At 34.3% G+C, this 25662-nt stretch overlaps 1 protein-coding gene and 1 long non-coding RNA gene across 3 annotated transcripts; both read left to right on the forward strand.

Annotated features, from left to right (window-relative positions):
- The first annotated feature begins 15346 nt into the window (after positions 1–15346).
- Positions 15347–24174, forward strand: LOC127104959 (MADS-box transcription factor 1-like). Of its 2 annotated transcripts, none has more exons than XM_051042094.1 (8): positions 15347–15698; positions 17606–17684; positions 17920–17987; positions 18085–18184; positions 23061–23102; positions 23194–23235; positions 23356–23492; positions 23811–24174. In XM_051042094.1, the coding sequence occupies exons 1-8, from the start codon at positions 15514–15516 to the stop codon at positions 23884–23886; spliced, it is 729 nt and encodes a 242-aa protein (XP_050898051.1). In that variant the 5' UTR covers positions 15347–15513; the 3' UTR covers positions 23887–24174. The 2 variants fall into 2 exon arrangements, with proteins under 2 accessions (XP_050898051.1, XP_050898052.1); XM_051042095.1 differs by having other exon boundaries at positions 23359–23492.
- Positions 18191–23054, forward strand: LOC127104960 (uncharacterized). Its single transcript, XR_007794862.1, has 3 exons — positions 18191–19010; positions 19626–19641; positions 22874–23054. It is a non-coding gene; the product is annotated as an uncharacterized LOC127104960 (long non-coding RNA).
- Positions 24175–25662: the final 1488 nt, after the last annotated feature.

Below are 25662 nucleotides of genomic sequence, written 5' to 3' on the forward strand. Positions count from 1 at the left end.
TATAATGCTTATTATATCGATTGAGGAACTCACCCTTACAACTATGTTTCAGGTAACGAGCAGTGATTGAGTAAAAGCTAGTCCTTGGAGTCTAGTGTAGTTCCTTAGGGGGTCATGCTCTGGTAGATGTAACATCGGGACGGGATGTTTTACTTGTTTTTCATTGATGATTGTTGAACAAGTTTACATGTAATGTGTTACATGTTTTGCATGTTGTTGTTAATTTCTATCCGCTGCGAATTATGCAAATGTTTCTTTTGATGAATAAATGAGCATGACGAGTTAAATTGGAACATGGTGTGAAGTGTCATGTGTGACACCCTTAAATTGCATATATACTCTGATTTATATTTGTTGTTTTAAATTAATTACTGGGGTATTTTAGAAGGGTGTTACACATCACGCCTTTGCTCTCTAGCCATGTGGTCACGCCACATCTCCTCCGTAATATAGAAGCCAGGAGTGGTACCTGCAGATGATGTGGTGTGTGGTGAAGGATGATGGGGAGACACATGGGGTACGAGAGATCTCTCTCTCCGATCATATTCATCATCAGTGTCATGTCCCGCCTCATCAGAAATGTTAGGAGGAAGAGGACCCAAAACAGGTGGAGCATCTAAAGCGTAAGTCCAATTCCTTTCATCTCGTACATTTGTACGTCTAGTGCAAGGTAAAACAACAGATGGGATGGCTACACCATGAACCATAAGAGTATAGCCTCCTTCTCTCCTTAAACGGCACAATTTCATGTCTCAAAAATTTTAGGTTATATATATATATATATATATATATATATATATATATATATATATATATATATATATATATATATATATATATATATATATATATATAAATAAAAGGATTTCAACGCTTTTTGATTAAATTATAATAATAAATTAAAATCTTGTTTGATTACTCAATTCATTATAGAACTGAATACTAAAGATTAGATTCACAATAGAATAAATGATGCTATATTGGTTATTTGTTTGTTATTATCAAGCTATATTGTTTTTAAGTACACTCTTTAATCATTATCATAATAAATAAATAAAATATTAAATTAATTGTATAAATGAGTATCGGATCGTTATGAAATATTATATACATCAATCATTTAAATCAAGTTTTTTTATTATTATTTATAATAATTATCAGATGGTGTACTATTAATGTTGAAAAATTTCTTACTTGAAGCTGAAAGAGTTGTCATTTTAATTGATTGTTTTTGGTCTTCATAATTATAAGATTATGACTAAACACGAATTTGACATATAATGAATTGTAGTAAGATTGGTTATCAAAATTTTCCATAAACTAAAGCATCAAAAATTACAAAATCGAAGTGCATGATTTGGCAGGAAAGGTAATAACATGTCTTGTTCGTATGGGTACGCTTTTCCCTCCTCATATGAAACATAACACGATCTCAAAACATTTTAAGAATTCATCTAAGAAATTTACACGAGCAAGGTCGGTTTTAGGTATAAGTCCCTTCATAGGCATGGTGGAGTTTTTGCTTTTGTCTTTAACAAAAAAGAGTTGTGGAAATTAAAAGCTTTTTTGGTAATCGGATTTGAAAGCGTTTAGGTATTAGTATATTTCACACAAAATATTAAAATTGAATATGGATAAACACGTTAGGAAACAACTTACGAACCCCGAAATTGTTAAGGCGTAAATCTGTCTCGCTCTAACTTTTTGTATGAAACGTTGGTTTGTGAAGCTCCTCTCTCTTTCTGCATAACTACCTCGCCTTATTTATTTAAGGTTTCTAACATTATCTTTTACAAGAGATGTACGGAAATGTTTTATGGACATTGTGGTTGACAACTTAAAAACCGTAATTTTAAAAATGCTCACACATTGAATCAATTGATATTTAATAGTGTGTGTTTTCATAAGAGAACACTTTCACAAGTTACAATTTTTTTTAGAGTAAGAATGAATTGAATATCTGAAATGATGTGATTTGAACTTTATATAGTATAGACGATTAAAATCGTATGAGTGTGATTCGGTGCATTATGCGGGTTCTCATTCAATCACATCTAATGGTGTAAGATGTGATGGAAGGCGTGATCATATGTCTCAGACAAGGAACCTTCTCCTTCAACACTTGTTATGACTATCGTTGCGGGTCTCACAAACGACCTTAAACAACTGCCTCTCAAGCCCTTTTTTCTACGTCGTAGAACGAGGACTTTGTTGGGTTTGTCTTTAATCCAACCTCTAGTAGAAAAAAAGATTCTTGATGGGATGTTGATGTCTTTAGGAAAAGATTATTTAAATGTCTATCTCTGGATTAGTAACGCTTTATAGGTATATCTCCACATACGTTCCTTTGTCTGACGGTAATGATTCATTCTCGTACTCGGCCATTTGAGTGGTCTTGAACTATGTGTGATAAGATCTTGACTGTCGATAGTGTGGTTCACGCTTTCCAGCACCAAGGTTTGCATAGTTCACCTTCCTTGGGGTATATATATATATATATATATATATATATATATATATATATATATATATATATATATATATGGAGTTCTAGGGTTACCATGTTCCCCTTTTTCGCTATTTGTGAATCTTCAAAGCTCTTTTATGTGTTTGCAACCTTCTTTATCTTTGCCAATCTCTTCCCATTAGCCATTAATTCTGACGTATTTGTGCCACCTCTTTCTGGTAGAGCATACAATGTGCGGGTCACTGAGTTCTTCTTTTGTAAGATAATGCTTGAGCCTGGACTTTCTCTTATTTTCAGACTTGTTTACTTTATTAGGATTTCTAGAGATGAGAGTTGTAAGTTTTTAGTCTTTTTTGTTTCGTACTTTGGTGATTTCTCTAGCTATATATGCCTTTGCTGAGGCGCAAAGTTTGTCTTTGTATTGACCTTGTTCTTTTTCTTACGACCATTTATTTCATGTTTTAACAACTTATTTTTGAAGGAGAAAATCGATCCAAAATGCAACGGAATTTAAAAATTTCTCCTTTAGTGATCCTTACGAATGGGCATGATCATTGATAGAATCGTTACCTCTTGTGGTGATTGAAACCTTTGATGCAGATCTATGGAGCGATCACGAACGTTGAATGGTGACAACGCCTCTACTCAGTCCACACGAACGGATTCCTTCAATCTCAGTGCTAGCTGCTACGAATGAAGGCTTTGAGTGAGAGGGAGAGAGAGAGAGGGAGAGAGAAAGAAAGAGAGAGGGAGAGAGAGAGAGAGAGAGAGAGAGAGAAACGAAATTACAACTGTACAAATGCTTCTGCACAAGGGTTCTATTTATAGAACCACTTATGTGGGCTGCAAGCTAAAAAGCCCACTTAAGTGTATGTGGCCCATATCTTATATTATGCCAAAATCACTTAAGCGTGTGGTACCTTACCATATTTTGTATTCTACTTAAGTATACCGTACCTTACGATATTCTACAATTCAATTAAGGGCACCGTACCGTACGATGTTCCTTAGTTACTATATCTCTCATCAATCCGTCCTTTTGTGTGTGGCCTTGTAGGTTTTCGCGGCATTGGCAATTATATTAAATCACGTATTTAATATAATAAACAGTGAGCGGTATATAGCAACACATCACTGCTATTCAAGATACGAAAATGTCATATAATCTGAAAAATCCTTTTGTGATAATACTTATGTGTGCAATTACCCTTTTGCCTTTATGTCTATATTGAACACAAGACATAGACCGTGTCATCCTTGTCCAGTTCAATATTGGGCCCATAAACATTTATCCTGTTACGCGGGATGCGAAAATTCCATCTAGGTCACTCATGTCCCTCAGCATGCTCCGTGGAGTACCCATCAACTGTCTTTATGGTCATCCAGTTACGGACAACGTTTGATCAGCAATAAGGCACTCGACTCTACATCTAGGGTACATAGTGGTTTCAGGTCGAAGGGTGGTATACACCATTATCACCATGAGAATAAATCATGACACTTTGCATAACATTCTATATAGTATTCTCATAGCGGGTCAATCCAGTATAAATATTACTCTTAATATTCATACCTATGTTTAAGACTTGATAACTCCTTATCCATGATCCATGAGATGTGATCATCAGTCTATATACATAATAGTCTTAATGCTTTAATGTTATCCCACTTTACAATAAAGCTCGACTACTGATACTTTAAGAATAGTGTCCTTATGTTTGATGTGATCTCATGATTAAGTCACACTTGATACATTAAACAGACTAGCTATTCTAGGGACTTTATTAAACAAACATAATAAAGAAAAAGCATTTTTATTATTAATAAATAATTCAACACAAGTACCAAAAGTGTTGGCCTCTAGGGCTTACACCAATAATTTTTACATGGGAAACTCTCAACTCATAGTTCATAGGGCGGAGAGGGACAACTCTGCAATGTGGGTGGATCAAGAGACATTAGAAAATGTTTCTAACTTTGTGGGTGAAGGTGGCTTATACCACGCCTTTATTTATGTTGTAGAGGTTATCATGATCCACCTCATTAACGTGGCTAACCAGGTCGTATCGGTCCTTGAAGTTTTTCAAACTCTCTAAATAAATATCAAACATCTTTGTACTTTGCCTAAGGGAAATCATACACTGACCTCGTGCTGAACCAGTAGAAATTCGTTGGGCTTTAAATAGGTGGAATAAGAGCATCATAGACAACATAACTTTCTTGTATTTGCACCAATACTAAACGACTTTGATATAAGCACAACTCACTTAGTGCAGTTATGAAAGAGAAATTATTATATGGTTTAGAATGCTCACTTCAAGTTCGTTAAAGGGAAGACAAAAAACTATAAAAAAAACAAACACTCATGGAGAGGAATGACACACCCACCATAATTATCCCCTTAAAAGATGTTGGTGAAAATGTAGTCACATTATTGTATGGTATCGCTTACTTGTTTTGATGTTTTTTCTATTTTGAGTGTAGTTGTTATAGTTTGTTTTGATATTTGTAATTTTCTTATCATCTAATATTCGTGTGTTTGTACTTTATTCGCATTCAAGTTTCATTATAATTGTTTCTACTATTTATAAATTATATTGTTAAGACCCTTCATTATTCAATATAATTAAAGACTTTGATTCCTGATAATGTTCCTTTTTTATCCCAACAATTTGCTTTTTTGTCGTTTCAACAGGCATGACTTGAATCACAAGTTAGAACACTTAAATCTGGATGTTGAGTAACTTGATTTGAATCAAGTGTTAAGCATGATTAGAATCAAGAGCCTTGTGAAAATTGGAATTTTCCTCTGGACAATTTAATTCGAATAACAAAATGAACCTGATTCGAATCACAACCTCGTGTGACTCGAATCAAGGGTTAATCCTGATTTGAGTCCAGTGTTTCCATGAAGCCAGATTTGTGCTCTGCTCATATTGACTCGAATCAAGCATATAACTTGACTTGAATCACAAAAATCTTGTGATTTGAATCATAATTTCTTCTTGACTCGAATCATAACTTCCCAAATCCAATTTTCCATTTTAGATTTAAACAATTATTTCTTTGATGAAAGTAACAAGTGAGTGAAACTTGTGGTTCAAAACCCATTGAGACAAAAATGCAAATTTATCTCCTCTTCTTTAGTGTGTTTATTCCTAGCACCATTAATATTTCTCTTATTCTCTAGAATAACTTATTGAGTGTTAATCCATGTCATATTCACTTCTTTTTGTTGCATTTTGTTCTTGTGAAAGTTGTAATTGTTTTGACTAAATTAGAGATAGTGAGTTGATTAATTGTGTGTGTTCATCATGATTAATCAAGATCATGATATCAATCAAGAACCAAGACTCATTTACCCAAAAACTAGAGAGAACCTTGTAGTGTGTGTTCTTCTTTCACCTACATCTAATTACTTGACTAACACCTTAAGAATTAGAGTATTTGTGAGATATTCTGACATTGTTCATCATCTTCATCCTTTGTCATTTTCCATTGTTGTGGATGTTCATCTCTAAAGATTGAGTGTTGAGGGAGACTAGTGGTACATTAGGGTATCTAATGTTTTTGTGTGAAGTTTGTTGTTTGTAATAGGTGCAAATATCATTTCTTGAATGTAATTTGGTCTTTATTGTTATCTATCAAGGATAGAGTTTCAATATACTCCAAGGACGACTTTGGCGAGGTCAAGTATCAACAATCCATAAGGCAGACTTGGAAGTTGTCCATCTTGTGTGGCATTGGAGAAAGATTGATTGCAGACAAAGTTGGATAACTCTCGACTATGAAGAATGGACAACTCCCAAAGAATGGACAACTCCCAACTTTGTCTGTGAGCAATCTTTCTCCAACACCACCAAAGATGGTCAACATCCAAGTCCGCCTTATGGACCGTTGATGCTTGATCTCGCCAAAGTCTTCCTTGGAGTATATTGAAACTTTATCCTTGATAGATAACAATAAAGACCAAACTACATTTAAGAAATGATATTTGCACCTTCTAGACTTTTTTGTGTCAGTGTTCTCACCCAATAGTTGGGTCCTATGTTTATATATTAGATAACCTGTCCCACGAAGAAACTATATGAATAGGAAATTGGTATCCTTCTTTGAAGATTTAGACTATGTTGACAACACTACTCCATTGGGGGAGACGCCGAGGAGACAAAAGAAACAGTTCATAGAGACACACTTGTTAGTTGAAGTTGATTTAGAGGAGGATAGAAAAGTCACATTTGGTGAATAATAAGGTAGATTTACTCTTTTTTGATGTTTCTTAGATGGTTATTATTCCCTTGTCTTAATTGATCTCTGGTATGCACATAAGATGAAATTTTATAACATGGTGCTTTAGATGAAGAAGACGCATATGGTTGCTCCATTGCCTATGGCCACTAATGCCCGACTCGGAACTAGAGGAATCTTGCATATAGGATCCCCTGAATGTATGGTTGTGGTTAACCTTCTTATCTCATCCCAAGTGGAAGCCCATGATTCTCAGGATCAAGTTGTGGTAGAAAGTGTTATACGTTCACCGGTAGTCGTAACTTAAGGGAATCCTGTCACTAGGCATGTTTTCAGGGTGTCGCATGAGGAAGGGTTGTTTGTCCGACATTGGATGCTCGAGAAAGATTTAGGAAGGCTTGGTCCTGTTGTTTGCCCATGCCAACAAAATTGAATTTTCACATTCACTTATGGCTCATCCTGGTCCAAGGAAGGCTGGGGAGTTTTGATCTTCTATTTTTGATGAGGATTACACATATTTTCAAGTAGGGGTGAGGTTATTCATAAATATGAATTAGCTTAACTGGCGTACCAAACTTGTCTGGTGTCAACCGTTTTGGCCTTTGGTACTACTGGAAGGATATACGTTTTCTTGTCTAGCCTTCTTCAAAAGGAAAATAAGTGCTTCAAGAATGTGTCAATGTTATTACTATCTAGTGGGGTTGATATCTAGAGTAGCTCACTAGGACAATTGTTTTTTTAAAGAAAGATAAGGACTGAAGTGCATAATTTTGAATACCCTCACTTATTGGCTAAGAAAGTGCAATTAGTGGTGAAAGAGATGAAATAGAAAGATACATCTCTAACATCAACTCGATTGGTGTTATCCACCAATGAGGCCGTTCTTTCAAAGGCGAACCAAGAATTGGAATATTCTTGCAAGACAGTGAATGATTTGGAGTTTTCTTTGAGCGAGGCTCAGAAAGGTTGGAAGGAAGCTGAAGACAGTCTTTGGGAGATACGTCATGAAAACTTTGAGATATCCAAAGAGTATGAAAAGTCATTGGAAGATAGTTTCTCTATGTTGGATGTTTATTTTGAAAATGCCTTGCAGCAAGAGGAATTCTTCCATTCCTTGATGCATATTTCAAGAGAGAAAATTCGCCTTGATCTAAAAATTGTTGACGAGAAACCAATCTTTAATTTTTTGTGGATGATCTAGCCTGATAGTGTTATCTTTCTTTTTCTCTTTTTTTTCGTCTGGGATGAATCTACACAGTGCAATATTTGTTGTAAATAAATTCCACAATTGTTGCTTCCTAGTGTTTTCTTATCTGGTTTAGTTACATTACCATTGTTCTTACCTATTATGGTGTTGCTTTATTTATTGAGTTTGTTTCTCTAGGAATTTGGTGACGTGCGAAGTTGCTCCCAGAAGTTTTTTGGAGGTCTTGGAGGACTGTTCTAGGCCAAGAGTCGATACTGCTTCCTTGCCCCCAATTTTAAACTTAGTTCAATGTCGATGTAGTGGGGACTCACCTCGGTCTTTGGAGTGGCTTAATACCAAGAGGCGTGTGAGTCTTGATTACCACCTTGTGGTATACTTTTTGTATCCTTGTAAATTTTGTTGCAGGTTTCTGATTGCTTTGGTCATAAATTTGTGATAACACCCTTGAGTTATCCATTGTGTGTGTGTGTGTGTGGGGGGGGGGGGGGGGGGTGGTTATCGCTTTAATCATATACATGTGGCGTTTGCAACAACACCCCTGAATCATGTCTATCCTTTATGATCATAAGGAAGATAATTTAGTGAAAATTTACTCATTCATTTAAAATAGTGTTACATTTATAATGAATGATTTACTTTACACATGCAATAAAAGGAAAATTTAACCTAGCAGTGTGATTATTGTTTATTTTTCCTTGGCGTACTAGTGTGGCATGCCATGACTGGCCTTGTTCTTTATTCGGGATTGTGCATTGCCTCTGTCAAGTTAGAATTATTCACATCATGCTTTTCAGGGTCTCTAGTTCCTTATTTTGGGGTTTGATTGTCATTTCTTTTAACTGCTTGGTGAGGGAGGCCATATTGATTTACACTACCTTATAGTTGTCTTATCCTTTTTGGTAGATTTATATGTCATTTATTCGCCTGACAGGTTGACGCATATTGTCATAAGATCATCGTGAACATTGTGATACTTCAATTTGTGGTGGATTAGGGAGGCCGCCATATCAATAATTGTCGCAAAGTATATACCTGGGGTGGAGTTGAAGACACTCCTGCAAGGGATTACTAGGAATTATAGGTTAACCACCCTGCTTCTCTCCCTTCTCCTAGGGTACCATCATCTCATTATACCTCGAGAGGCGAGTTAACATGTCTCGTCCCCTATGATCTTTCTTCCGGCCCCGATCGTCTCTTCGGCCTCCTTCTCGGGAATACCTGGACAACCACCCCTTTTTGATCAGTTCTCAATTGCATCTTTCATGTGAATGCATTCATTAGTGTTTTGGTCGTGATTTGTTTCCCGATATTGACTTCTATGAACTCAATGTTTGCATATTCTCAATATTTTCTCTCTCAATGTGTATAAATAACTATATGTAGAAAATCTAGACTAGGGTCTTCTCTCTTGGTGATCTCTTTAATGATTACTATCTTTTGCGGAATCCCGGCCATATACAGGGTTTCTTATTCCTTGTGTCTTCTATTCAACTAAGAGTTCTTCTTCATAGTTGATATAAGATTGGACCTTATTCAACAACTTACTTAAGTTGCAACTACTTCTAGACCTTGTTTTTCTCGAAACAATCAATCTGACATTTGTCCTTTTTTTAATATCCAATGATTTAATATGTCATTTGTACCTCCTAGTTACACTTCTATCTTGGTGAATTGGTCAATTTACTCTCGGAGAATCTCTTTCTTCTTCTACATGATCTCGTTGAGTACAACCATAATGGTCGTTTGTCATTTTCAAGCGGTGAACTGAGTTGGATAAGAGTCGTAGAGTTCCTTCCATGAATATATATATATATATATATATACCTATCACCACGGTTGGTAATGTCAACCGTTGTGAAAGACATTATATTTTATCATAATTTTTGAATACGGCCGTAGTGAAATTTTTTAACCATATATAAGCGAATTAACTCCTGCTTCTTGACAATATCGTCGTATCTCTCATAGTAAAATCCTATCACACATTTCTCTTTTCTTCTTTGTCATTAACTTTTATATTCTACAATATAGCCCCAGTTTTGTTTTTCATACATAAAAATATTCTTCTTCTTCCTTATTCTCTCATTTTTGTGTATGTTATTGTCATGTTTCATATGACTTTCACATGATTTCTTCTTATTCGAGAGTTTATGAGTTTTTTAGTTGTTGTATATTTTTATTGTTGTTGTTGTTGATGATAAATGTAGATAAATTTTAGTTGACATGATTTTCATATTATTTACTTCGGTCTCACATGTTTTGTTGTTGGTTATTGTCGTTGACAAATCTTTTTCCATATTCCCTCTTATTCGTGTATGTTATTATTATGTTGATGTTATTATTATGTATGTTGATAAATTTTGGTTGGATTACAATATACTACTTGTTTATGTTAACATGATGTTTTTTAATGTGTTCGTAGGATTATAATTGATTTGTGTTGCTATGAAGAAAAAGTATAAGAGAGGATGAAACTGAACTGAAAGATGCAAACTCTTGCGATAGACCTAGAATAAAATCAATTCAAATCTAACACAAGTTTGCAGCTTTCTCCTCAGTTTCATCCTCATTTCATTTTACAAGTTTGCATAGTATCGGTGTAGTTCACATGATGGTTTGTTTTAATTTTCCATAATTGTTTTCAATTAAAAGTATGTACGTTGTTGATAAATGTTGTTGTTTGTTGTTGATGTTGTTTTGTGTTGTTTGTTAATAAATGGTTTTTAATGTGTAGCTAGCAAGTGGTTATGGTTCTTTACTTATCACTGATGAAGCTAGTTGTGTGAATATGGATCTAAGAGAGTTGTGAAGTTATGTTCGCTGTGGAAATTTATACTAGTCTGTCATATAATATTCCCATAGTGAACACATGTTTTTTCATTAACCTGTTTTTCAAGAATAATTTATTTTTTCTTATTATTATCTCAAATATCTATTTGAATGGTTGTATATGGTTAATGAGGGACATGGGAAAACAAGCAATCCCATATTTTATAATAAACTCTTACACATACTACCACGGTTGAAATATATATCCGTGGTGAAATGTTATTTTTATGCGCTTTAACTTGATTGCAGGTGGGTCTCGAACCCATGACCCTATATTTATGACAACGGTTGTTTAGGTCAACCATTGTGATAGGTAGCCCGCTACATAGTTTATCACAATGGTTGCACGCCCGTGGTTGAAAATAATGAACTTATAACCACATCCTACTTCACCATGGTTGGTCTGGCGTGATGGTATCCCTTTCCAATCATTGTGAAAGAGTTTTTTTTCGTAGTAGTGCATGCGCCTAAATGGATACAAGCCAGTGATTTGGATTTGGGACCAAATCCATTTATAGTGAATAAATGATTGGATAAACATAAGGATTTCATCAAGTTTGTGGATGAGGTTTGAAAATCATTAGAATTGGAAGGAAGACAAGGTTATGTATTGAAAGAGAACTTCAAAACTCCAAGATCAAGATTAAGAGGGTGGAATAATTAAATATTTGGGTGGCTTGATTTTAAAGTGGATGAATCGGTCAAAGAATTGAATGATATAGATGAATGATGATTAAAAAGTGATGAATTGGTAGAGAGAAAAAAGGAAGCCTTAAATGGAATATGGAAAAACTTGTAGTACAAGGAAAGTATGCTTAGACAAAAATCAAGACATAAATGAATAATAGAAGGAGATCTAAATCCAAGTTACTTTTATTCAATCATGAAGGAGAGAAGAAGAAATTAAATAGAACTAGTCATTGTACTTGGAGGAAGTAGATTGAAGATGTAGATGGAGTGAAAAAGGGAAGTGAATAGAGTGTTTGAGGAAAGATTCCAAGAACCAAATAACCATATACCTGTCTTAGAAGGAATTGATGTCATGAAGATCTCTATGGAGGAAAGGGATGCATTATAAAAACAGTTTAGATATGAGGAAATAAGAAGATTGGTTGATATAGAAAAGAGTCAAGGGACAGATGGTCTAAATTTTTGACTTTCTACATAAATATTGAAGCATATTGGAAGGTGGCATAGTGAAACTTATTAAGGAATTCCATATGAATGTCAAATTGGCAAATTCTATCACAACCTCATTCCTTGGATTAATAACAAAGAATAAGAATTACCAAGGTTAGGGAAAATATAGACCAAGGAAGTTGGCAGAATCTATGGAGTATAAAAACAATATTTGTGGGTTTTATATTGGTAGTTGGCCTAAGAGTAAACTATTGCAAGAGTACGTTGTATGGCATACATGTTAGGGAGTATTTTATGCATGCAACCTCTCAAGTTTTATCTTGATATTTGGATCCAATACCATTAAGTTCTTAGGTATTCTAGTGGGATCTAATCCAAGAATATGTGCTACATGGAGGCCAATTATAGAAAGATTATGGAAGAAGTTAGAAAGATTAAGGAAGAAGTTATCAACATGGAAAAGAAGATTGTTATCTATTGGAGGAAAGGTGAAACTTTTGAACTCCATATTGTCAAGGATTTTGATATACTTCATGTCATTCTTTAAAGCACCTAAGAAGATGATACAGGAAATAACTCAATACAAAGTAGACTTCTATGGAATGGAAAGGAAGACAAGAAATGAATCACTTGGGTTAAGTAGAATAATATTTGTAAATAAAAAAAGGAAGATGGACTTAGAGTCAGGAACATATAAACTTTCAACATTTCTCTACTAGGAAAATGAAAATGGAGGATGTTATTTAAAGAAAAGTCAATATGGAGGGACATACTCACAAACATAGTTGGTAATTTAAAGGAGCATTTAATGTTTAGAATGAATCAAGAATAATTAAGAAAACATTGGTGTGGTGGAATGATTTACAATTTGTTGGCAGGAATGAAACATTCGACAGTGATTGGTTTGCAGAAAACATAGATTGCAGGATTAGATTAGGAAGCAAAGTCTCATTTTGGAATAGTAGATGCACACGATGTTGGTCATTAAGCTATGCATTTTCTGCAATGTACCAGCTGACAGATAAATAAGATGGTATGGTAAGCGAAATGGGAGGAAGGAGAGTAAGAGCTTGGATGTGGGGTTTACAAATTAGTGAAAGTAGTGGAGATGAAGATGTGGATGTGCAGAAGGAAGAACTAATAGTAATTTTAAGAGATGTGGAGGCAAAGCCAAGAGAAAGTGACAAGGGCGTCTAGTGTCTCAGTCTGAATGGAAAGTTTAATGTAAAAAGCTATTATTAAAGGTTAAGAGAAATGGAAGATGAGGATGAATTGGATGTAGAAACTAAAAGATCAAAAAGAATGATATGGAAGACAAAGATAACATCTAAGATTAAGGTATTTGTATGGAGGATGGTGTTCAATACACTACCAGCAAGAGATCAATTAGTAAGGAGGGAAATCATTCATAACGCTCATGAGAGGGTTTTTGTTTTCTGCTTTGAAAAAGATGAGAATTTATCACACTTTTTCTTTCAATGCATAGTCAATACAAAAGTATGATGCATAATGGCCTAGTGGATGGGAATTGGTGAAATGATGAAATATGAATGTAAGGAACACTTTATCCAATACACAAAGGCACTACAATGGAATGTGAAAAAACTAAGGTGGGTGTCTCTTGGCTGGCCATTGTTTGGTGTTTGTGGTATATGAGGAATAACATCATGTTTAAGATGAGTTTTGTGCAATAAATGACATTATAACAATCATTAAATCAGTCACATGGTTATGACATGTCATATGAATAAAATGTAGTGTATGTGTAAGCTTTTATGATTGGTGTAATAGTCCAAGGGACTTTCTAAATTTAAATTGAGCCCTTTATAATGGGCAAGAGTACCCATGTACTCTAATATGTTGAGAAAAACAAGTGTGAGTTAGAAGTGTTGACAAACAAGTGTGGGGATATTGATTAGAAAAGTGGAGATTAAGTGCTTTATTAGCGAGAGGACCCACACACTTATCACCTCAATATTTTGGGTGAGTATGTGGTGTATCTCTCATAAGGTGTATTGCTCATAAAGAAAATACCTAATGTAGATGCTCTCTCATGTTGACCCCTAAATTGATGAGATTCTCAGATGAGTATGTGGTGCATCTCTCACATGATGTGTTGCATCTCTCACATGATGTGTTGCTTATAAAGAAAATCCCTAATGTAGATGCTCTCTCATGTTGACCCCCAAATTGACGAGGTTTTTGATGAGTATGTGATGCATCTCTCACATGGTGTGTTGGTCATAAAGAAACGTCTCGATGTAGATGCTTCATCATGCTGACCCCAAATTGATGACCCAACATTGGTATTAGAGCCTGAATCGAGTGAAGGACATGGTCACTTGTATTAAAAATCATTCCCACATGGTGGTGGATAGAAGGCATGCACGTTGAAAAAGTATCAACGGTGGTACAAATGTATGTTAGTGAAAGTGTTTCTGCTTGAGATGGAGCATTGTTGATATATTCACACTTGAGGGGAGAATGTTGAGGAAAACAAATGTGAGTTGAAAGTGATCAGACACAAGTTTGATGAAGTCTCACATTGATTAGAAAAGTGGAGATTGAACATTTTATAAGTAAGAGAACCTCACACCTATCACTGTAAAATTTTGGATGAATACATAATACATCTCTCACAAGATATACTATTCATAAAGAAAGACTCCGATATACATACTCTCTCATATTGACCTCCAAATCAATAATCCAACATAATCGATATAATTTGCCTATAAAAAAATTTATTTATATTTGAATACATTTCTACAAAAGCAAGTTAAACAATAACTTTAATCGTAACAATAGCTATAAATTCAATTTTCAAGTTGAATAAATTCTAAAAAACATAATGAATTTTCCTTGAGAACAATCAAATATATCAAAAACAATTCTACACATTTCAAATCTATTCTACATGCTCCAAATATAAAACCAAACATATACAATTAATTTAAGTATAATCACTTATGTATGTATAATCATTTTTAGTTAAAAAAATCAAATGCATGAAAATTATTCCAAATTAATCATACAACTTTAAAAATTGTTTTAGTCTCTTTGAAAATCAACCACCATACATTCCGAATTGAAATATACGGTTGAAATCTGTTATGCTGATCCGTTGGTTTATTTAGGGAAGAAATTTGATAAAATCAAAACAAAAGATGATTAAATTGGTAATCCATATCACAATCTCAATCACTCAAGAACATAATAAAGTTTTACTCTAACTTTTAAGATTAGGTAGAACACTTTACGTGTAGCAGAAAACTTTCTTACCCACTCACAACACAAACACTGGCTTATAAATTTTAGTAATTTTAAATTTCCATTGGCCATGTCATTGTCATCGAGTTAGCAGTGTGTTAACCACAACACAGCCAGAAAAAGACAGGTAGAGAGAGAAAACAGATTTCTCATTAGGGCTTCATAAAGATGGTTTTGCTCAAATTCTTAACGAATAACAAATTAACAACTACAATTTCACATTTTATTCATAATCTTAAAATTATACAAATCACTCTTTTTCTTCTGTATATAAATATAAATCTCATTACAACAGAACCGCACAAAAAAATATTCACAGTTTTTATCTCATTCTTCCAATTTTGTTGTGAAAATGGGAAGGGGAAGAGTGGAGTTGAAGAGAATTGAAAACAAAATCAACAGACAAGTTACCTTCGCTAAACGAAGGAACGGGCTTTTGAAAAAAGCTTATGAACTTTCGGTTCTTTGCGATGCTGAAGTTGCTCTCATCATCTTCTCCAATAGAGGAAAATTGTACGAGTTTTGCAGCAGTTCAAGGTATTCACTAAAATATGCAACAATTAAAACCTAAGTTTTTTTTTTCAAAGATCTTGAAATCACGCGAGTTTTAATAATATATATATATATATATTATTATTTGTATTAGTTTGTGAAAACATTGAAAAAGTTGATTTTCAATTTTCACTGTTTGAGTTTTTCCGTTTCTGTGAATGTCTCGGCGTTTATAGAAGTTTGAGTGTTTCTGCAATCTTATTGATGTTAGATCTGCAACTGGAAACACAATAAACCTAATAAAAAATAAATAAATATTCAATTAAATAAATATATCACTGTTGTATTGTATTGTATTCTATTGTATTAATCTATTAATAATCTATTTTTGTTTTTGGTTTGTTACTTTCTCTTTCTTTTCCCTCTTTTAGGTCTAAACCCAGCCTCTGAATTTACCATATTTTCGCTTCGCCAGCGTTTGAAACAGATCTGGTTCAAAAGCGTTTTCTAAAAGCGATTTTTGAGTCTCTAGTCAGGTCTCTTTTCGGTGTAAATTAAGTGTTGGGATAATCAATTTTTTCTTCCATTTTGAGTTTTACTAGCTACTTTGCTTTTCAGTTTCAAAATTCAAAATCACTCAAACTATGTAAATTTAAACCTACTTCTCTGAACCTAGGGTTTCTTCTTCAACTTTAACTTTTCAAATTTCAATATTATTATATATATTATATCTATTCCCCTTTCTTGGATCCACGTTCAACACTATTTTATATGTCCAAAGAGCAAAATGGTGTTATCAATTGCTTAATAATTTCTTCATTTCACTTACATAATTTTTTTTTTACTTTCAATCGTTCGTTTCATGATAGTGACTTTATGTTAAACTAGAATTCAGTGGATAATATCATGAATGACCTCTATCTTCTTTTCTGTCAATTCATGTTTTTCAATCACTTCATGGCTTGTTGTTCTCATATTTTCCTTTGGATAAACCCTAATCCTTTTAGATCTGGTTGTACAAAAATTTCTAGTACATGTTTTTTCTCCTGGATTAACAAGTGACACTACTCATAAATGGTCTAAATCTAACCACATACACAGAGATATCTCAATGGTTTTTAATTTTCCGCATAAGGCTATAGCCTCTCGTCATGATTCATCAGGTAAAATATGTGTTAATTTTTTACGTTTATGGGTCAATTTTGGATATACATGTGATGTCATAGTAGATTTCTTGAGTCTCTGATTATTTTTGTGGAAAATGAAATCTTTTCACTGATGAATCTCTAATTTTGTCTCATTTAAAGTTGATTACAGCCCTAAAATATGATTTCTGAAAAGATGTTTTACTATTTATTTACTAATTTCCTTGATGGCTTTCTATGTGAATACATTTTTTAGTGAATTTTTTCCTTAGTTTTATACTTTTTATTAAAACGTCTTTATTAATTTTATGTCCAATCAAATGATAAAAATTTCTATATATAAAGGATTTTGATAGTTGATGTAATTATATTTTATTATAAATTTATCTACTATTTAAACTATTTTATTCACAATTTTTCCGTTTTATACTGACCGAAAAAATGAAAATGATTAAACCAAAAATCCAATTTATATTGGTTTACAATCAGTGCTTACTAAATTAAGCTGTCAGTGTTCACTTTTTTTTTCTTTCTATTTTCTCTCTTACAATGTTTTAAGAGTGGGTATAATTTTGTGTCCAAAAAAATAGTGCCTATAATTTAATATCAACATTAATCGGTATTTTTTTTTTTAATTTTTATTTATATTCACTTTTGTTTTTTCAAAAATAAATAAAATTATTTATATTAATATGAATTAAAAAATAATTTCTAATTGTAGGATGAAAGTTTATATATATTTTTATTATATTTATATGATATGTAATTTATACAAATTTGTTTATTTTGTCAATGTGGTGGGTGCAGCATGCTCAAAACGCTAGAGAGGTACCAGAAATGCAACTATGGTGCTCCTGAAGCCAATGTATCTGCACGAGAAGCATTGGTAATACTCAAGAATCTCATATATCTTACATAACTATAATGCTAATTGTCCTTTTACCTTGACTAAAATTTTGATTATTTTTTTCTTTTAATTTTCAGTTACTATGCTTTATATACATAAAATAGTCAAAATAATTAAAATTATGTTGATCTACTATTATCTTTTAAGATTTTGAATTAAAAAAGCCAAGTTTAGAACTGATGTATTATTTTTGTGATGGCAACCATGAGTATAGGAGTTAAGCAGCCAACAGGAATATTTGAAGCTGAAGGCACGTTATGAAGCATTACAACGGTCTCAGAGGTAGTGATTATTTATGCTCAATTTTTTCTTTAATCTCTAAATATGACAGATACAATACAAAGTCACTGATAATGTTTCTAACCGTTACCTTTGTTAGGAACCTTATGGGAGAAGACCTTGGCCCTCTGAGTAGCAAAGAGCTCGAATCGCTTGAAAGGCAGCTAGATTCATCCTTGAAGCAAATAAGATCAACAAGGGTAATCATCAACTTTCAAACTTTTGTCAAATTACTAGATGAAATTCCACCGCAAAACATAGCTCCCATTATGATATGCAGTTAACCACAGCAGAATGGAAATAATGTAGACTCACTAGTGTTTACAGAAGTAGCCTAGAAGTTGTCACAGTCACAGTAACTAAGATCGGTGACTATTCAATAAAGAGTATCAGATATAATTTAACTCATATAATTTCAACTGTTTCTTTGATAACTAAAGAAAAATATTAGAAGAGCCAAGATGTGCTAAGCTGAACTATACAACAAAGTCTGAATCAAATTGTATGGATTCCAAGTACAAAGGAAAATAATAACACTCAACCATGCACCAAGCTTGGATGGAGAGCTTGGTTAAGGGCATGTGCATTTTCGGGTGGTGTATGAGTTCTGATTGATGGTTGTCCCACTGAATAAATAGACATCTGTAGGGGTCTAAAGTAGTGATATTGTTGGCCCTGTTCCTTTTTCTTCTAGTGATCAAGGGACTGGGCCTATATTTCCTAATGAACCGATCAGTATCTCTGGGCCTTTTCAGGGTTTTAAGGTGGATCCATCCATTAGATGTAGTAGCATCTCACCTATTGTCTGCAGATGATATTTTTCTAATTTGGGAGGCTAGTGCTGGTAATCTGCGGGTAACCAGTCATTTCTAATATAGTTAGAGGTAGCTTCTAGTTTGAAGATGAGCTTCTCTTAGAGTATACTTTTGAGTGTAAACCTCGATTCTTTCTTCCTTTCAATGGTTGCATGGTTTCTCAATTGTATGTTGTGGTTGATGTCATTCATATTCTTTAGACTTTTGGTTGGTGCTGTTGGGGGAGATTTTTCACTAGGGAGCATTGAACATAGTGGGACTTCCTTTCTAGAGCAACACTTGTGAGAGACACACCACATATTCACCTAAAACCTTAAGGTGATAGGTGAGTGGGTTCTCTCACTTATAAATGCTCAAGTCTCCACATTATCAACCAATGTGGGACTATTATCCACACTACTCACACTTGACACATTCTCAATACTCCCCCTCAAGTGCGAGTCCACAATGCTCCCCCTCAAGTGAAAGCCGCACGGAACGTTTCTTATTCACCCTCTAGGCGCCGTTGACACTCTTCAACGGAACGTTTCTTATTCACCCTCCTGGCGCCGTTTTTTTTTTGACTTTCGATACAAGTAACCTGGTCCCTTTCTGAAACCAAAGGCTCTGATACCATTTGTTGGGGGAGATTTTTCACTAGGGAGCATTGAACATAGTGGGACTTCCTTTCTAGAGCAACACTTGTGAGAGACACACCACATATTCACCTAAAACCTTAAGGTGATAGGTGAGTGGGTTCTCTCACTTATAAATGCTCAAGTCTCCACATTATCAACCAATGTGGGACTATTATCCACACTACTCACACTTGACACATTCTCAATAGGTGCTAGCCCAGGAAGGTGTTGGAAATAGACCCTTTTGTGTTTAGGAAAAGTGTGTGGGAATATTAGAGGGTTGAATAAAAATTTGGAAGGTAGGAGAATTATTTATGGAAGAGAGAACTTTGTATTTTTGCTTGATTCAAAAGTGTTGAATTACATCTCTATTTATAGTACTCTAAGGAGAACTCTAGACACACTAATTCTAGAGACTTCTCAACTCTAGATATTCAAAGAGTATTCTAGAAAATATTATAATCTTAAGAAATATCTAGATACTCTAAATAGTACAAGATTTTTCTAGAAACATTACCCAATATAAATTAAGCCCAAATAACTAAGTCCAAAATCAAATAGTAAGATTAGGCCCAAATCAAGTTTAATATTTCAACATCCCCCCTTAAACTTGATTTGTGACTCCAAGCATATTCTTTAGCCTCACGAAAGTTTCCAACTTGAGTGGTTTGGTGAAAATGTCGGCAACTTGATCTCTAGATATCACATACTTCAATTTCACCTTGTACACCCATCTTATTCCGATTTCTTTATGTCCTCGTGGAAGTGTAGTAAGTTCCCATGTATCATTCTTCGTGATTGACTTGACTTCTTCTTCCATGGCGTCTCTCCACTTTACGTTTTCAACTGCTTCTTGATAGCTTAGAGGCTCGCAATCACCCAAAAGGCAAAAAAGGTTAATGTCATTTATGTTTTCGGTTACCTCATAAAGCTCTTCAATACTCCTTAGTAGTGGTGTCCTCTCACTTGAGCTTGTTTCATCCAACCTTGGTGTCGGTGAGGCCGGTGGTGTAATATTTTCTTCTATCATTGGTTGTTCCATTTCGTCTTCTTCTTCAAAGTAAGGAAGAAAATCGTACCTGTCTTCTTGAAGACTCCAATCCCAACAATCTTCTTCTTCGAACTCCACGTCACGACTTATGACGATCTTTCCACTATTTGGATTATAGAGCTTGTACCCTTTGGAGCTTGAGTCGTAACCGACGAATACATACTTCTCACTTTTATCATCGAGCTTTGTTCTCCTTTCATCAGGAACGTGAGTATAGGCAATGCTTCCAAACACTTTGAACAAAAAAAAAAAAAAAAAAAAAAAAATGGGACAAACTTCAAACATGCAACAAAGGAGTGGAACAGGTGACAAAGATTCGTCTTCAAACTCTTAGAGGTGATTTTGAACGTTTATTTATGGAAGAGTCCGAGTCAATTTCTGATTATTTTTCTCGAGTATTAGCCGTAGTCAATCAACTTAAAAGAAATGGTGAAGATGTTGATGAGGTAAAAGTCATGGAGAAAATACTTCGCACTTTAAATCCAAGTTTTGACTTCATTGTTACCAACATTGAAGAAAACAAGGATTTAAAGACCATGACTATTGAGCAACTCATGGGTTCCTTACAAGCATACGAAGAAAAACAAAAGAGAAAAATTAAACAAAAGGAGGCTATGGAGCAACTACTACAACTCAACATAAAGGAAGCAAATTATGCGAATTACAAGAGCCAAAGAGGACGAGGTCGTGGCCAAGATCGTGGGCGTGGACGAGGACATGGAGGAGAAGGAAGAGGTAGTTACAACAACTACTCTAACAATGGAGAAAGAAGTTGGAATCCACAAGCAACAAGAGGTCGTGGAAGAGGAAATTCATGGTCGAGGTGTGACAAATCACAAATCAAGTGCTTCAACTGCAACAAGATCGGCCACTATGCATCTGAGTGTAGACTCTCGAAGAAAGTTGTGGAGAAAGCTAACTTTGTAGAAGAAAAAGGCAGAGAAGAAGAAACTTTGTTGCTCGCGTGCCAAAACCAAGTTGAAGAGAAAAGAAACAAATGGTACCTCGACACCGGCGCAAGCAATCACATGTGTGGCGACCGAAGCATGTTCGTAGAGATCAATGAAGCGACAACTGGCAATGTCTCATTTGGAGATGACTCAAAGATACCGGTCAAAGGCAAAGGTAAAATTCTTATACGCTTAAAGAATGGGAGTCATCAATTCATATCCAATGTCTATTATGTTCCTAACATGAAGAATAATATTTTGAGCTTGGGACAATTATTAGAGAAAGGCTATGACATCCACTTGAAAGAACATAGTCTTTTCTTAAGAGATTGTAGACATAACTTGATTGCTAAGGTGCCTATGTCAAATAATAGAATGTTCCTCTTGAACATTCAAAATGATGTTGCAAAGTGTCTCAAGACTTGCTATACCGACTCTTCGTGGCTATGGCATCTACGATTCGGACATCTCAACTTCGATAGTCTAAAATATTTGTCAAAGAAGGAAATGGTGAGAGGCTTGCCTAGTATAAACCACCCAGACCAACTATGTGAAGGATGTCTAGTTGGGAAGCAATTTCGAAAAAGCTTTCCAAAGGAATCAACGTCAAGAGCGACAAAACCGCTAGAGCTCATACACACTGATGTCTGTGGACCAATCAATCCAAACTCTTTTGGTAAGAGTAAATACTTTCTCCTCTTTATTGATGATTATTCTAGAAAAACCTGGGTTTATTTCTTGAAGGAGAAGTCAGAAGTGTTTGAAAACTTCAAGAAGTTCAAAGCCCTTGTGGAGAAAGAAAGTGGTCTTTCCATTAAGGCCATGAGATCTGACCGAGGAAGAGAGCTTTCTTGTCTCTCTTTCTTGACTCCCTCAATGTCTCCTTTACACCTTGGCTTAGCGAGGCTTCATCTTGCTCATTGAAGCCTTTCTCAACGATATCCCACACATCTTGAGCTCCTAGTAGCGCCTTCATCTTGATACTCCAATTGTCATAGTTGTTCTTTGTGAGCATCGGCATTTGAAAAGGGAAACCTCCATTCGCCATTTTTTTTAGGACCTTGAAGCTCTGATACCACTTTGTTGGAAATAGACCCTTTTGTGTTTAGGAAAAGTGTGTGGGAATATTAGAGGGTTGAATAAAAACTTGGAAGGTAGGAGAATTATTTATGGAAGAGAGAACTTTGTATTTTTGCTTGATTCAAAAGTGTTGAATTACATCTCTATTTATAGTACTCTAAGGAGAACTCTAGACACACTAATTCTAGAGACTTCTCAACTCTAGATATTCAAAGAGTATTCTAGAAAATATTATAATCTTAAGAAATATCTAGATACTCTAAATAGTACAAGATTTTTCTAGAAACATTACCTAATATAAATTAAGCCTAAATAACTAAGTCCAAAATCAAATAGTAAGATTAGGCCCAAATCAAGTTTAATATTTCAACAGAAGGTGCATGCCCGCATGGAAACCATATTGCTGGAAGTTCTTCAAAAATAACTTGGGATTCTGACAAAACATGTTTGTTTGATAGATTCGGTTAATTCTCTGAAGTCTTTATTGAAAGCAAAAGTTACTGACTTCAATTTATAAGAGTATATATATGGTATCTTATTTTGCAAGTTTTTTTCCTTTACAGACCCAATTCATGTTGGACCAACTCTCTGATCTTCAACGCAAGGTATGAGAACAATTTCACCATCATTTGCCAGTAAATGTTATCTACTCCAGTGTATTATGTTTTTACTCACCTGTCATTGTTGCTTGTGTAGGAACATATGCTAAGCGAGGCTAACAGGTCTCTCAGACAAAGGGTACGCAAAAAAAACACTTCACATGTAAAATTATATAACACATGACAAATATACATGACCAAAAACCTGATATTGTCATGTTGGAAATCAGTAATTAAGTGTCTCTGTCTGTTTTTGTAGCAGTTGGAAGGGTATCAATTGAATCAACTTCAAATGAACGCGTGTGTTGAAGAAATGGGCTATGGTCGGCATCCAAGCCAAAATCACGGTGATGGCCTCTTTCAACAATTGGAGTGTGAGCCGACATTACAAATCGGGTATGCACTTTTTCTTAACTCAGTTTTGATCATGGATTACAATGTTAACTTAGTTTTGGTTTTTTTAGGCATTTGATATCTTAGAAATATCTTAGAAATAGTATTTTAGATGCAATTATTATTGACATTAGTGTGGGTGATATGTTAATATACTTTTTAAAGACGAGACTTTAGATAAATAGAAAGGTTAATAGACAGATATGGTGGATTTAGACGTAAATTGGTATTATTTTCACATTGATTTGTTATATTTTGATATCATTAAAATTAAATGTTTCGTTGTATAGTCAAATAATGAAATGGTTTTCCTAAGCGCAGTTATCAGCACGATCCAGGATCGGTGGTCACAGCAGGCCCAAGCATGAGTAATTACATGACAGGATGGTTACCATAGTGGGAAGCCCTGGTTGCGTTTTCACTTTTCAGCATATGATCCACTCCACCAGCAGATTTGTGGTTCCAATTTTATTTGAAAATGGTCAGAAAAGTTAGTTTCCTTTGACATGTAATGTACACTACTACTTGTTTCCTTTGACATGTAAGTTTCTACTGTGTAGGAACAATGTAAGCAGTTCTTTTCTATGTGTGCTTTCATAAAACTGCACTTGTTTCTTTCTGTCACTGTTTTCTTCCCTTTCTGATTAGATAAATCTTAATAATAATAATTGTTTGCAACCTCTTATTGCCATGAGTTATTATTATTGTTATTATTATTCTGAGTTATTAGATATCATTTTTTTAGATGTTATCATGAATGAATAATATATCAGGCCTTCTAATAATTACTTAGAGTAGTTTGGGTACTTTCAAAAACAATTGATATAATCTTAAAAGTATTTTTTATTACCTCTTACAATATGGTGGGATGTTGTGTTACCTAAGTATTTTTGTTCCAACCTCAACTCTTTTATAATTAATTTATGGTGGAGGGACTTCAATAAGAAGAAGAAAATTCTCCGGAAAGCATGGAATCCAATCTACAAAAGAATGAATATGAGTGGTTTTGGGTTTAGAGTTTTAAAAGCCTTCAATGAAACTCTTTTGATCAAACAGAGATGGGGAATCTTTGAAAATCCAGACTCTCTTACTAGTCAAAAATTGGTCAGAGGCCTGGTTCCATTTGGAAGAGCATTCCATTCTTTTTGGGTCATTAATAAAGGTGGTTATTAGAATATAGAAGATGAGTCTGAAATTATTATGTGGCAAGAATAAGATGGATGGCTTCCTAGTCAGAATGGCTTCAAAACTTGGTCCTATGACCCCAAAAGTCCTAGGCTTAAAAAAGTAAGTGGTTTTGTTCAACAAGATTCAAAAACATAGAAATCTTATATGTTGTGAGTATCTTTTGACCTTTTGAAGTTTAAAAAAAAAAGGAACTTACCTATCCCTATCTCTAATTATTCACACATTCACTCGGGCTTTAGAAAAAACTGGTGTTGTGTTTGCTCAGTAGAGTAAGGTAATCCCAATCATAGATATTTTATGATACATAAACATTAATTGCCCTAGATGTTTCTCAGATTATGAAACCCTAGTCATTCTTTTAAATAATGTGATTGGGCTTAGAAGATTTGGTTTGAATCTTCTCTTGGGAATCCAATTGGACAAGACCCTTTGGGTATTACTTTTCCCATCCTTTGTTAGTTCACCACGCTGAAAAATCTCAAAAGTCCTTTGATTACGGAGACGCATCTCCAGACATATCCAAAATACACAGACCTCAACACTTCGTGATTGAGTCATCCCACGTTGCTAAAAAATGTATCAGAAGATACATCGTAATTATATTAGGGTTTAACCGGAAGTGCATCTGTGTAATAATCCTTAAATAAAAAATTGAAAAAAGTTTACAGAGGTGCATATCCGGAATGTACACTAAGCTTAAACCAAAAACTTTAACATATGGCTGCAGAAAGTTGAATAAAAGCATAAAATAATATCAAAATATGTCACATTACATAGATAATTGTAACTTAAATATGTAACATAACATATATAATCATAACATAGATACGTAATTGTTTACGTTGGAATTTCATAAACAACCGCTAGTCTCTTACTTAAAGGTTATTTGTAAGATCAATTAGAGAATCATATGACATAGTACTAAAAAACTGTACTTTTATAGTGTAGGTTGAAAAAAAAGACTAATTTCGATTTGGTCAAAACT

This window comes from Lathyrus oleraceus, chromosome 7 (genome assembly GCF_024323335.1).
Source record: "Lathyrus oleraceus cultivar Zhongwan6 chromosome 7, CAAS_Psat_ZW6_1.0, whole genome shotgun sequence".
Classification (NCBI taxonomy): domain Eukaryota; kingdom Viridiplantae; phylum Streptophyta; class Magnoliopsida; order Fabales; family Fabaceae; genus Lathyrus; species Lathyrus oleraceus.

Bases quoted from the DNA above. Each gene is read 5' to 3' on its own strand.
- LOC127104959 (XM_051042094.1), top strand. From the start codon at position 15,514: ATGGGAAGGGGAAGAGTGGAGTTGAAGAGAATTGAAAACAAAATCAAC. The intron at 18,185-23,060 runs GTAATCATCAAC...TTTCCTTTACAG, and splicing joins AGCAAATAAGATCAACAAGG to ACCCAATTCATGTTGGACCA. The intron at 23,236-23,355 runs GTACGCAAAAAA...CTGTTTTTGTAG, and splicing joins ACAGGTCTCTCAGACAAAGG to CAGTTGGAAGGGTATCAATT.